At 43.7% G+C, this 14,496-nt stretch overlaps 1 protein-coding gene across 2 annotated transcripts in view; it reads right to left on the bottom strand.

Moving 5' to 3' along the window:
- The window catches only part of ABCC5 (ATP-binding cassette, sub-family C (CFTR/MRP), member 5), a 78,561-nt gene that overhangs the window by 17,338 nt on the left and 46,727 nt on the right, over positions 1–14,496 (bottom strand). The window contains exons 17-25 of one of the 2 annotated variants that reach the window (XM_012641502.1): positions 12,105–12,207; positions 9,759–9,943; positions 9,208–9,354; positions 8,788–8,917; positions 7,309–7,462; positions 7,091–7,219; positions 5,082–5,268; positions 3,304–3,393; positions 834–1,023 (exon numbers count right to left, since the gene is read on the bottom strand). In XM_012641502.1, the coding sequence (XP_012496956.1) occupies positions 834–1,023; positions 3,304–3,393; positions 5,082–5,268; positions 7,091–7,219; positions 7,309–7,462; positions 8,788–8,917; positions 9,208–9,354; positions 9,759–9,943; positions 12,105–12,207 (1,315 nt within the window). The remainder of the gene's footprint in view (positions 1–833; positions 1,024–3,303; positions 3,394–5,081; positions 5,269–7,090; positions 7,220–7,308; positions 7,463–8,787; positions 8,918–9,207; positions 9,355–9,758; positions 9,944–12,104; positions 12,208–14,496) is intronic. The other variant, XM_012641508.1, reaches the window with a different exon arrangement.

The following is a 14,496-nucleotide window of genomic DNA, read 5'->3' as shown; positions in this document are numbered from 1 at the left end:
TAGCTGGGACTACAGGTGCACACTACCACACTTGGCCAATTTTTTCTATTTTTGGTAGAGATGGGGTCTCACTCTTGCTCAGGCTGGTCCCAAACTCCTGAACTCAAGCAATCTTCCTGCCTCGGCCTCCCAGAGTGCTAGGATTATAGGCGTGAGCCACCGCGCCCAGCCTCAATTTCTTTACAGCTGATGTCAGACAAGAAAAATAATTTCTGCCTCTGAAGGAACATAGTTTCTGACAAATATGAGGCTATCCTGGCATTATGTCACAAAGTCCTTAAAATTATTCATAAATTTTGACTCCTTAGAAATAGGAATGTTCGCTGTAGCACTACTCATAATTGTGAAAAATTAACCTCAATTCCCTACCAATTGGTTAAATATAAATTACAGTACATCTACAAAACAGAATTTTGTATTATGCTGCACAGCAATCATTAATTGACATGGGAAAATACTAATAGTTTTAAAAGAAGGTTACAAAACAGCATGTGTAAAATGACATTTTTGTAAACGTATGTGCTAACAGAAAAAGCCTCACAAGATATCCACCAAAACATTATAGTGCTTATCTCTGCAGGTGGCATCTGGGTGCTTCTCCCCTTGGTACTTTGCTGTATGTTCTGCATTGATAATGTATACATTTATGATTGGAAAAAGCATTACATGTCATCAAGGCAGGGTCAAAAATAAACCTAGAAAATTAGTTTTGGAGGGGCCTGAGACACTAATCTAAAAAGGATCTGGTTTAAAGGGATGAAAATGATATTCTATAAATTGCTACATTCTCTGGAACCTTTGGGTTCTCCAGAGAGGGCTGTGTACATCCTTACCCGATCCTGTCCGCCCCACAATGCCGATCTTCTCCTTAGGTTTGATGGTGAAGGACACTTTCTTCAGGACCAGAGGGAGGTTTTCTCGGTACCTCATCTCTGCATTCTCAAAGGTCACCTCTCCTTCCTGGGGCCAGTCAGGGGAGGGAGCCTTGTTCTTAATCCTGGCAGGTGCTTCCAAGGAGAGCGTCTGGGGAGACAGAAGTGGCCGGTTCAGACTGACCACAGATTGCTGGGGACCTACAAGCCTTTGTCACAGAGAAGTAAAACCAGGACAAACACAGTGGCCGTACAGAGGCAGCTGCCCCTCAGTCTCCTTGCCAGGGAAGAGTCCCTTGGCAGTAAATGCTTATCCTCATTAAATGAGACTGAGCACAATGGCTACTGGCAGCAGCTTAGGGAGGGCAGTGATTTTTAAACTGCCTTCTGTCGTAAGGAATTCTTTCACAAACATGCCTCAGGGGCTAAGGAAGACTAAGTGAAGGCATGAGGCCTTCCACCCCTCTTCAACCACAGCAGTTTTTATTGGAATTCTTTGAAAATATTTCACTTGAAATAGGTTTCTACCATTTGATTACCATTAGCCTAAAACCCAAAGGAAGGAAACTCACATTTATTAAACATCTAATCAGATTCTGGCATTTTGACATATCTTGGTCAATCCAGGAGACACAGACTTATAATTCCAGTTTTGGCACTAACAGCTGTGTGACCTGGACATGTCATTTCTCTCTGGGTCCTAGTTTCTTATCTGAAAACTGTAGGGAATGGATTAGATGATCTCGGTAATCTATTCCAGCTTTCAAATGCTGTGATATAGCTTTCAAATGCTGTTATGTAACTGCTTGGGTAATTTTTGTCACCAACAGTCACACCTCACAATGTTTTAAAATGCTATGGCAATTAGCCATAGTGTGCATAGCCTTATTTGGGAAGTTAGGGCCAAAGACTGCAGTGGTCCGGGGAGTGAAGCCTGAAGTCTAAAACTCCAAGCTGGAAGGACTCTGTATCAGGACAGGCAGTCCTTGGAAATATGACTGGTTTGAGAAGGGTCCACTCTGTACCACCACTGACCATAATCTGACCCCTCCAACATGAGACTCTCGCCATCCGTAATGTTAACTCAAACACCACACACCCATATGTATACACACATGTTGCCCACAGACCAGAACACTGGACAAAGAGGCTAATATCTAAACATAAAGAACAGCTATTACCAGATACATTAGACAGCTACCTGCTATTTTTTTCTGAAAACAATCATTTGTAAGTTAAGAAACATCCTGCTACTGGGCTGGGTGCAGTGGCTCACACCTATAATCCTAGCACTCTGGGAGGCTGAGGTGGGAGGATTGCTTGAGCTCAGGAGTTCGAGACCAGCCTGAGCAAGAGCGAGACCCCGTCTCTACTACAAATAGAAAAATTAGCTGGGCACAGTGGCATGCACCTATAGTCCCAGCTACTTGGGAGGCTAAGGCAGGAGAATGGCTTGAGCCTGGAAGTTTGAGGTTGCAGTGAGCTATAACACCACTGCACTCTACCTAGGGCGAGAGAGCAAGACTCTGTCTCAAAAAAAAAAGAAATATCCTATAACTAATGAGGCTCACTGTCAAAATAAATCAGTGAAGCATGTCTCTATTAGAAAATGCAGTTTACATACACTCAGTTCTCAACCAAAAGAATATTTTTCAAAACTATGTTTCTAAGTCAATTATTGGAAACTCAGAATGTATTCTTCCCATATAAACAATGACATAAATGCTGGTAAAGTCTCAGGGCAGTTCACAAAATATGCAACTCTTGAGATCTGCGTTAAATTTGAGAATCCTAACTGCCCACAACTCTGCTTCTTTCTACAGGAAATTGTTTTAAGAGTTCCAAGGAGGACACCAGCAAGATGCCACCCCATGGCAAGACTGAAAGCGCTCTGGAGCAAGGTGGAAAGAGCTAGATACTCTCAGTATCAACGAGATTTACTGGTTTCTAAACTGTGAATGTGGTTTAGAATTAGCTATGAAGCTTTTAGAACTGCAGAAGCCTGGGTCCCATCCCAATCTCCAGAGATGGGGCCACGTCTGTCTCTGCTGAAAGCTCAGTAGGGGATCCTGATGGCCATCCCTGGTTAAGAACAACTGGACTAGAGTAAGAATGAAAACACGAGGTTTTAAATATCGTAAGGAAAATGCTACATTTGTCAGCTAAATTGAACGAACAACATTCTGTACATTCTGGAAATTAACCCGTGAACATAAGTTCTCAACTGGACACAATTTACAAATATATTCAGAAACGTTTATGGTATTCTTTTCTCAATTCCAAGCATGGTGGAGAGACTGCTGGTCCTCCTCTGTGGGACAACACAGGCAAAGGAAACTAGCCCCCCTTCTTGCACATCCACTGAGACAGTAAAGGGTAAAACGACCCTAGGAGGGGTCAGAGCACAGTAAAAGGCCTGCAGCAGTCTGACCTTAATGTAGTGATCGATCCTCTCCACCGAGGTGAATCGGGCTTCTGTCTCTGACGCCAGTCTGACTGTAAACTGGAACAGCCCCGTTAACTGATAATGGGAATCAGAAATCCAAGAAAGAATTCATTAGCAATACGCATCAGGCCAACGCTAGAAAACTTCCTTCATCTAGAGGACCACACTTCAATCATAAGGACTGGGTACATGCAGCAGCTGGTTTTAGGGACCTAGTCATTCTCTGACATTTAAGACAATGTCTGTCACCCTGCACTGACTGCAGTGCTCAGTGACTGCAGGTAGCATCGGGGTACTGCTGGCACCACTTTCTCATACCCAAAGGCTATCTATCTCTAATTTCCAATAACACATGTCTGCAGCCTGAATAATTTCTGGACTTCCTACTTGTATCTGAACCTGTCTGTGGCAGTCACAACAAATGGAGATAGTAACCTAGGAGCAACTAGTGAGAATGCTTCTAGGTAAGTCAAATAAGATATAAGGCTAGGAAAAAAGCGAATGCAGAGCACCTCAGACTAGGGATTCTGAAACACTGTGCACGTAATGTGTTGTCTTCCCACCCAATCATCAAGTCAGTCTGCATAGGTGGACAGACATCTTTGGATATCTGTGAACACGTTTCTCTGGGATTCCTTAGGCTACTTGAGTATTTTGATCTTTCCAATATGGAAAAATATCAAACATATACAAGAGTAGTATAATGAACACCCATGGACCAAAACTCCACCTTAAAAAATGATCAACTTACAGCCAATACTGTTTCATCTACAGTCCCACCCACTCCTGCCCTCGTCCCCCACATTATTTGGAAGCAAATCCCAGATAGCCTATTATTTCATCCAAAATGCTTCAGCTTTTAGCTTTCTTACACATAACGACTCTTAAATACAACTCTTTACCTGATCTTTAATGTTAAGAGAAAAAAAAAGAAAAAATACAACTCCAATACCATTACTTAAAAAAATTAATAATTACTTACCACATTGACTGCCACACTAAAAAAAATTTTTTTCCTTGGGGCCATGATGTTTTATTACAAAAATAGAATAAAAACTTCGAAAATAAAACAATCCTTTCTAATTTAATGACAAATTTGTTATTTTTTATTGTTTTCTGTGTTTGAGTTACATGAAACTTGAAAAATAATTCTCATGGCTCTCAAGGTGAAAACACATGTGAGTTACACATGCTTCGCAAGGCCCAGGGGTCAAAACTAGTGTAAGTTAAATATAACTCACATGGCAGTTAATATGTTAATATCTTCAAATATCTAGTCAGTGCTCAAGTTCTCAATTGTTCTTTGAGCTATTTGAAGACCTTCAATCATGCCTAGGGGCCAGAGGGTTTAAATATCTAACAGCATTGGGAAAATCAGTATTGGGAAAAGAAAATGCATATAAGAAGCATGTTGAGGATATATTGATAGTACTTTTTAGAAGACAACGAAGAGGCCAAAGATGAGATGTAGAGAATACAGAAACCTATAACTAAGGACCTATTTTCAAAATCATGTTTCTTTATGAAGAAAATAGCACCTATTTCTTAAACACATGCAACAGAGTTCAACCCCTTTATTCCTGGATTCCACCCCTCCTTGCCCTAGTCAAATCCAGATTATTACTGTTGGACTGAGCAGGAGGAGCTCTAGGGGTCCAGAGGTGAAGTGACAGCTAGGGTGGAGTCCCCTATCATGGCTCTTCTATGCCAGCACAGGAAGGACTCAAGCAAGCAAAGACGATGCCCCCGCCCCAGAGACTGACCTGGACAGCGTAGGAGATGGCCAGCCCCGCGTAGGCTGGGGGGATCTGACCATGCATGAGAACGATCATCAGCCCAGTGGTGGTGATGAGGGCGATGCTGATGAGGTCCAGCCGCACAGCCAGCCACCGCATTGCACACGTGAACAGGAAGAAAGGAGCTTGGTTGTCATCCAGTAGCTCCTGGTACCTGTGAGGAAGACAGAATACCTATGGGCAAAGAAGTATCGCACAACCCTGCTCATGGATGATGGCAAAGCTTCAGTGAATCACAGAATGGAGGGCAAATATTTAAGTACTTCCTGTTTCTAACTGAGAGAATGACATGGAAACTTCAGGAGGTATGCTAGGCCTCGCACAGAGGAGGACATGGGGTTTTTCTAATCTCGGCTACTCTTTCAAAAAAACAAAACCCATATTGAGGATGTTAGGGAAAAACATCTACCTTAACAATATAAAGATGCATGGGAAAGGAGACCAAAGGAAGAGGCTGGTGTTAAGCTTTAGAAGAATGTCTTAGGGCAGGGAGCATTTGCTCAAAGAAAGGTCACGAATGCAAACAGCAGAAATGGTCCAAGGCCAAGAAAAAGAAACTCTCAGCGTGACTATGAGAAAGTTGCATGTATGTGCTGACACACCACCACGGGGCGGAATGGTACTTGTTCCTCAAGGCCATGGAGTTAAGAACCAGAAGAGAGCCAACCCACAGCAAAAGAGATTCAGATGACCTTTGCCACTGAAGGGGCGTGGCATGGCTGTCACTGGAGGTCCTAGAGAGTAGGTCAGCCCCATCTGAAGGCTCAGGGCACCATGTATATTAGAACTCCAGAGCAGGAGGTTTTGCTGGACAGATGTACTGCACTTTAAAAAATCATTTTTCTTCTTTATAATAAAACATGTACTCTTGAGAAAAAATTCAGAAAATGCAATTAAAAAGAGGAAAAATGTAAAATTCCAGTAATCTCATCAACTAGTTAAAACCAGAGTTAATATTCTGCTGCACTTTCTCCCAGCATTTTTTCAATGGACTTAAATTTTCCATATCTATACACACATGTACATACTCAGTAAATTTCACTTTTTTCAACCTACAGTTAGGAAGTATTTTTGAGTTGTTTAACATTTTGAAAATAATTTATTTTTTTAAATAATTACCTAATTTTTAGAATAGGCAATATTCCAAACACAGGATAGGAAATTTAAAAGGTTTACCATGAAAAGTCAGTCTCTCTTCCACCTGTCCTCCAGTTATCCAGTTCCCCCTCCTAGTGGCAACTATGAGTTTCGTTCATATCCTTTCAGAGACACTCCAAATGTTATACATACAAACACATACTCAAATGTAGCATGGGACCTACGTACATCTGTACCCTGCTCTTTCATTCTTTTTAAGGGCCACATAATATTCCACTATATGGCTATAGCACAGCTTATTTAACCAGTCCTCTATTGAAGGACATTTTGGTTAATTCCAATCTCTTGTTAACATAAATCTCCACAATGATTGTGTACGTAAGTTTTACAAATAAACAATATCCATCAGCTAAATAAAATGCTACTCTAATATCAATGACTAATTTTTACTATTTGGAAGAAAAAAAGGCAAAACTCCATCAACTATAGTTTTCCAGGACCAAAAGCCAACAGACTCCAAATCTGTGGGCTTTTTGGTTTGGCTTTGTTTTTTTTGAGACAGGGTCTCGCTATATTACCTAGGTTGGACTCAAACCTCTGTGCTCAAGAGAACCTCCCGCCTCAGCTCCCTGTGTAGCTGGGACGACAGGCAGGCGACACGCATTTGGCCCAAATCTGTGTTTCTGTCTTCTCATTTGCTCAGAAGGGAATCCCACCAAGCAACTGAATTTTAATCAGAGAACACTCCATTAAATCACTAATATCCTTATTAATGAACTTTATAATCCCAACTTTGGCCTCGAAGGGTCTCTTAGACTCTTATTAAATGCTGGAATGCTGGCTCCCCTTCGAGGCCTCTGACCCCCATCAGCACTAACCTGTGCAGAAACTCCTGCCCTTTATTGTAGGCATGGATGGTGGCAAGGCCCTGTATGCTGGATGTGATGTGGGAGAGGAAAGGCGACTGCGTGATATTGTCCAAACGCTTCAGTTCTCGAATCAGGACTCTGGAGAGAGAATGAGCTCTGTGTCATAATGGCAGACCAGCAACTCAGGCTTCTCTTCTGCACTGCAGACATAAACACCTTCTGTCTACCTGGACACGATGTGCAGAACTGAAAAGAGGATCACGAGGGGCCCCACGGCTACAAGGAACCACGGGAAAACTCCCGCGATCATTCCAACACAGAAGAACACCAGGATAACATTCTGGATGAACATCTCGGCCTGGAATGGCAGGCGCACGTCCACTGGGGAAATCATAAAGGAACAAATGTCAGACTGTTGGGATCCAAAACCAAGAAAAATGAAACTGAAAGAAGAGGTTCCACAAAATTCCTATCTGAAGTTTGTGATGCTATCTTTAAACAGTATGATCTAAAAAAATCTAGAAACCTAGTTGCTCTAATTTCTTTTTTTTTTTTTTTTGTCCCAAGAAAATTGAAGTGATCTTCTTTCTCCATCTCCTTTTTTTGGTTCGCTAGCCTGCTCAACCCCTTTAAACAATTCCCCCCTTTACAGAGTAATACATGCTAGTGTAAGATATTAATATTTAGCAAATACACAAAAAAGAAAGCAAAAATTACCTGTATTCTTACCAATACCAATGAACTGCTGCTAAGGTTTAAGAAATTTTTCGTCATGGACATTTTTAAACATACATAAAGGTCAAAGAAAGAGTACAGACCCTTCAATAGTTACCAACTTTTCTTCATCTTTTTCCAGCTGTCTCCCTACCCCACCCTCTTTTTCTTTTGGCTAAAGTACTTTCATGCAAATCCCAGACATGTTGATACCATTAACTTTTTTTCTGCCTATTTTCCATTCATGTGTGTGCACATGCATGTGTTTAACAGGAATGGGAATGTATTATCCATTAGTTCTGGTATCAGGGGTGGTTCTGATTCCTTGTAACCTCTGGCCATGGCCTTATAATGGCCTAGCAATGCCTGAAACAAACTCCTTCTATGGAGGCAGCCACAGTGCAGTAGTTAAAAACATTAGCTTTGCAGCTTTGTTACCCATTAGCCATAGATGTCGGGCAAGTTATTTAACCTTTCTAGATATCAGCTTTATTCATTCAGTGAGTGAAACAGCCACCTCACAGGGCTGCTGTGAGGGTTAGGCTAATGTGCATAAAATGTTCCCCACACTGCCTGTTACACAGTAACTCTCAATCAATGTCAGATGGCACTACTATTACTCTGGGCTATGGGGAGCACTGTTTTTAAGTTCTTTGCAGGCACAGCTCATGGAACATCCAGAAAACCTGTCAGAGGCTGTAGTTGTCCAGGAACCAATGCACTGCCTCAAAGTAAAGGTGTATTTTGGAATCCCAGGTGCCCCTGTCCAAAGCTTTTCTGCTAACTCAATCCACTGAACTTGTCTTCAGGTCAAATAAGACAGAATGAAAACTCAGATGAAATGTTCCCAGTGAAAACACCAGCAGCCACTGCGCTCTCAGAATCTGAGGACAGATAGATCTGCACATTTGAGGAACTACCTAGGAAGGCTGAAAGCACAGTGAGCTCCAGTTTGTGCTCCGAGCATAAAAGAGAGGATCAGAGAGAAATACCTTCATCCAAGTCTTTGGAAAACCTGTTGAGAATCCTCCCTGTCGGGGTGGTGTCAAAAAACTTCATAGGGCTTCGAAGGATCCTTCGGAAAAGCTCGTCGTGGAGCCGGGAGGAGGCTCGCAGTGTGCCCTGAGGAGCATAGCACACAGTCATCAGGGCTCAGGGATGGCTCAGTTCCTGTCATCCAGGTAACCACTCCACAGGACAGCCACTCCCAAAGCTGTGGAAGTGCAAGGGGTCAGGAGGGATACGGTGACGAATGAGAAAAGGCTGAGGCTAATGGGATACAAGTCTTTTCAGCTAGGGCCATCCTGCTTTAAGGGAGTCCCCTACTTGGAACAAACCTGGGAGATGCCATGCCGAAGGCTGACCACACAGTCACCAGGGAGGACGAGCAGAGGCCACCCACCACTGCGTACCTTGACAAAGACAACTCCTCGAATGGCTTTCAGGATCAGCATGACTGCCATGGAGAGGGCATAGATGCTGGCATAGTACCGCATGAGAGGATTGTCCTTCATGCTGTCGCTCACGGAGGTCTGGTTCCCTCGTGTCACTGTGGTGTTCTGTTTGGAGGCAAGGCTCTATGAGGCAAGACTCCTAAAGACTGCCAAGAGCCCTTGCTCAGGGCCATTCTCAACTCAAGGGCAAGGTACAGGATAATGACCCTGGGACCTGGCTGTGGCACACACAAGGCAGGCTATGCTCACCTCCTCTCTCTTTTCTAATGGACAAGAGCAGAGAGCTCACAGGAGTCCTACTGACATGCTCTACTGTCCTGTGGGGTGGTCAGGGTTTTTTTTCTGTCTTGTGAGGCTACATTAGGGAGTCATCTTTTCATCCTGGAAAATCCTTCTTCATTGGTTTTTTTAAGTGAACACTAGAACAGTTTTCCTAAGAACAGCCAGGGAATGTGGAGAGACAGCTACGTGCATAGATATGCAGCTTGCCCCCCGATGAGTAAGCTTACCCCACTTCCTTGCTTGATCCAGTAACTCAGCCACCAGGTGCTGAAGGCAGTGCTGCCCACATTCAGCATGAAGAGGGACATAATGACCAGGAACGCCAGGGGACCCCCAGCGGCCTGGATATAGACACCATATACTGACCAGGGCACTGAACCCTGCCCCTTCTCTTCCAGCTGCACGAGCTGCCCTACATAAGGAAAAAAGAAAAAAATTTAGAAGGGAAGAGTGACTGCCACAAAACTAAGTCACAAGAGAATAGGAGAATCAAAGAGAGCCTATGGTTTCACCGGCCTCTAGATAGCAGAAGCCTTCATTCGTCCATTTAAAATTTACTGAACACCTACCATGAACCAGGCCCAGGAGCAGTCAAGACGATTAAGACTGGGTCCCTGTCCTTGAGGACCTGGCTGAGAAGCCTACCACAGCCTGGTAGGACAGGCAGATAAACACGTCATTATAGTAAAATGTACTGCATGAAAGAATGGAACTACGCAGGGCGGCATGGGAACACCTAGGAGCTGTACCTGACCTACTTGGCAGGGGTGGGCAGTGGTTAGCAGGCAGGCATCAGGGAAGACTCTGTGTAGTCTTTATCGCTTCTGCAAAGGTAAGCCAGAGTCAACCAGGTGGGGAGACAGCAGGCAGAGAAAATTACATGAGCACAGGCACAGAGGCGGTGAAACAGCAGAACAGTGTGTACAGACAAGCACAGCTGGAACAGGTGTCCACTTAAGGAGTGGCAAGAAATAGGATGAGGCTGATTAAACAGGCTGTGGTCAGAGGACAAAGGCATTTGAACGAATAGGAACTTCTCAAGAGACAGGCTGACAGGTGTGTGGAGCCTGGCCTCCTGTCTGGCGGGGATGGCTGACACTAGCAGACAGTTGCCTCTGGCAGCGAGCAGCCTCTTCCATGCCTATCCACGTTCCACACACATACTAGCATGTTCTATGCGTGCCACAGCAGGAAAAAGATTAGAAAACACTGCTTTGAAAATGAAAGGCTAGTGAGAGACTTCACACAGGAAAGTAAGGGGGTTGGTGTCCTGCTTTTAACTACGTCTCTCCCCTGGCTGTGGAAGACTAATTTGAAAGGAGGTGGCTGTAACACTCTAGGTGAGAAATGATAAAGGCCTGGACCAGGGTGGTGGCAGTGGGACAGAGTTTGGGAGGTAAATGCAGAAGGAGGTGGTGACTGGCTGGCTGCTAGAGGAGAGAAAAGGTTCAAAGATATCACCTGGAGTCTCCCTGGTGTGGTCTGATGATTGATGCTACCATAAGAATACAGAGAAACAGCCATACAGGAAGACTGTGCATCTTCATCACAAACAATGTTTAATCATCTTGGAATAAGCCACCCAAGTCTTGAGTACTTTTTAAGAATTGTGAGAGCCAGGTAAGTGGCTAGGTAGATGAGAATAAATGTTCCCTAACAATATGCTGATTTATATTGCCTGTGGCAAGAACTAACAAACTTAGCCTTCCAGGCTGTGTTTTTTTGGGGGATGTGTCATAAATCACACTTGAACAACCTCACGCTTACTTTTTAAAGGTAAGAAAGGAGGCAGAGAGTGGTAAATCAGAACGGTCAACTGCTAATACCAAATGTCTGCTGCAGTTTTAAGGACAAAGAAGTGAAAATAGGCCCATCCCCAAAGCAATGGTAAGCCCAGGAAAGTCTCTGGATCCAAAAGGGTCAGGAAGGGAGGTGAAGCGACAAAAAGAAGGCTTTAAAACAAGACTGCACACATGCAGCTTAAAATTCACAACGGTGAAAATGCCCACGTTGTTGCAAATAGCTTCTCTTAACTCTCAAGATTCGTTTCCGTTGATAACAGCACAGAGGGCTCTTGACAGGAAAAGCCAAGCAGGAAAAACCTCTGTCTGTTACTGTCACCAGAGTCCTGGGGCAATGCTGTCAGGGCGAAGCAATGAGTCTACTGTTCTAACACAGGACACAGGCATCCTTAGAGTCAGGGCACCTCTGCTTTGGTTGGGAACGACACACAGGTGAGTCACAGGAAGGAGGGGTATCCCTCTGGCCACTATTCAGTTCTTCCTTACTCCGGATGACTCAGCTGAATAGGGAGAGACCTGACCCCACCCTATGCAGGGAGAGCAGGCACAGAAGCACAGGTCATTCTTAGTGCCCTTGCCCCAGTCTGTTTAAGAAAACAGAAGGTGCCTCATGGTCTCCCAATATTATATAAGAATTCTGTTATTCCAGAAATATAAGACCAGGTACTCTATAACACATAATGCTGGCAAACATCATGAATTACCGCATGGCATAATTTCGGATAAACTTTAATGACAAAGCTAAAAGTCTCAAAAAAAAAAAGTCATTACCTTCCTCTGGCTTCACTACTTTCTCCTTCTTTACTGATCCTGTTTTGGGACCCTTGTCTTGTGACTTCTTCTGTGAACCACTGGTTTCCTTTTTTGAATTAATCTAATAATATTAAAGAAAAAAAAAGTTTCTCCAGTCATGATACGGCCATCCAGATGCCCATCCAGACGAATGTCCACAGGACACATATCAGAGAATTATCAAGCTGCTATTACCAAAAAGAGATAAATTCGACTTCTTAAAAGAGCCACCTATACTCACTTCCTGTACTTCCACACCTCCTCAAATCTTTGAGATCTGGGTTCCTACACTGTAAGTCCACTGACATTGCTCTCCCCAGAGTCACTAAACTTCCAACACAGTAGCCTTTATTCTGTTCTCATCCACTCCAAGTTGTCCAAAGTGTCAGGGCTGGAGTCATTTCCATTCCTATCTCTGAGCCCCCACATCACTAAATCAAGTCCATAGATCTGATCATTTCTCATTGCTACCACTAGATGAACCCCAACTTCTCAGCCTGGCTTTGCAGGACCTCCATATTCTATCCCTAGCCTAATTCTGCCAGTTCCTCTCCCATTTCACTGTTTCCCGTGGCCCCTACCTTTTAGTCACACTGGATTTTACACCATTCCTTATGCTACACTGCAATTTCCCATTTCTGTACCTTTGTCCACACTGGTTCCTCCACTTGGAATGCCCCTCGCCTCGTCCCAGTTGTCCCCATTCAGATGGATTCAAATCTTACATTTTTCAAGAGGCTCCCCTGTTCTCCCTTGGCACTCTGTTAGTATCTCTATTATAGTACGTTGCTATATGTGTGACCTGCTGTTACCTGTACAGCATAAAAGCATCAGTCTTCCCTAGGACACTGTGAGTCTCTCAAGGAAAGAGATGATGTTTCTCACATGGTTGTAATCTACACAGGCCCTACCACCAAGACCTGTCCATAACAGGGCACCTAGGGACTCAATAAATATTCACCAGACTGAACCTGAGACAACAGAAACTACTTAATGCTCTCCTTTCCAAGTTCCTCTTCTATCTTTATATAGGAAATTCTCTTAGTATAGTTCACTGCATTTAATTCTGTGTCATAGTTAGCCTCATGCCCCCAGTTGGCCTTCCATCTAGACTTTTTAAACTGACAGTGAAAAAAATTAGATATTAATAACATAAAATTTAGGCCAGGCATGGTGGCTCAGGCCTGTAATCCTAGCACTTTGGAAGGCTGAGGCAGGATTGCTTGATGCCAGGAGTTCAAGACCTGCCTGAGCAGCGTTGTGAGACCCCATCTCTACAAAAACATAGAAAAACCAGCCAGGCGTGGTGGTGCACGCCTGTTGTCCCAGCTACGTGGGAGGCTGAGGCAGGAGGATCAGCTGTGCCCAGGAGTTGGAGGTTGCAGTAAGCTGTGACGATGCCACTGCACTCTACCCTGGGCAACAGAACACGACCTCATTTCTAAAAAAAAAAGAAAATAATATAAAATTTACAGCCACATCTAGAACACAAGACAGGACTCTAAATTTTATATTTACTGTAGTCATGAATAAATGCACTCTCTAAAGAGAAAATTACCATTTGTTCACCACTTCTTCCCAGGGCAAGAACATTATATATTATTTAATTTAATCAATGAAACAACTCCAAGAGGCAGATACCATCCCCATTTTTAAGATGAGGAAATCAAAGTTCAGAGAAGTTACATGACATACTGAAACTATGGTCTCTCCACTATAACACACTGACTCTCAGTGTTCTCTGCTCCTTGGACATCTTGTATTTTAGCTTCTCTCCCTCATTTTCCCTCCATGTCTACGGTGATGAGGAAATATCTGAAGAGTCCCAAGGACCCTGAGAGACACAGGAAGACACTCTCTTAAAATCTAAATCTGGATTAGGGTATCTCTACGGAAGTTACATACCACACCTGGAATGTCTGAGTTATATCAAAAGGCCTAAAATGCATCAGTTCTGAACAGTTAGTTGTGCCATACCTGAAATCAAACATGAAACCCAAAGACTGAAATAAGACTTCCCAGAAGAGGTCCCAATTTTCTGCGTTCATCCCTTAGATGTCAAAATGCCCTGGCAGCCAAGAAAGTAGCTTTCAGCTCAGCCTGAAAGCACCCCGGGGCCCCAGGTGAGAGCGCAGATGGTAAGCAGGAACAACCACCTCTGCGGCTAGCTCTACATGTGCCCTCGTATGTGCCTAACGGAGCCTAGAGTGACCTGGGAAGCTGCCATCTTTTGGTGCTGCGGCAGGAGGCAGGGCCCCAGACAGAGAGAGTGCTTTGGAGTCAAATCACCCTTATTAGCAAGTTGCTTAACTTTTCTGAGCTTCAGTTTCCTTACCTGCAAAAGTGGGGGATAATCATATTTTATCACATA

This window comes from Propithecus coquereli, unplaced genomic scaffold (assembly GCF_000956105.1).
Source record: "Propithecus coquereli isolate 6110/MARCELLA unplaced genomic scaffold, Pcoq_1.0 Scaffold10, whole genome shotgun sequence".
NCBI classification, from domain to species: Eukaryota; Metazoa; Chordata; class Mammalia; order Primates; family Indriidae; genus Propithecus; species Propithecus coquereli.
Note: the sequence above shows the minus strand (reverse complement) of the source record. Positions and strands in the feature narration are given on the sequence as shown.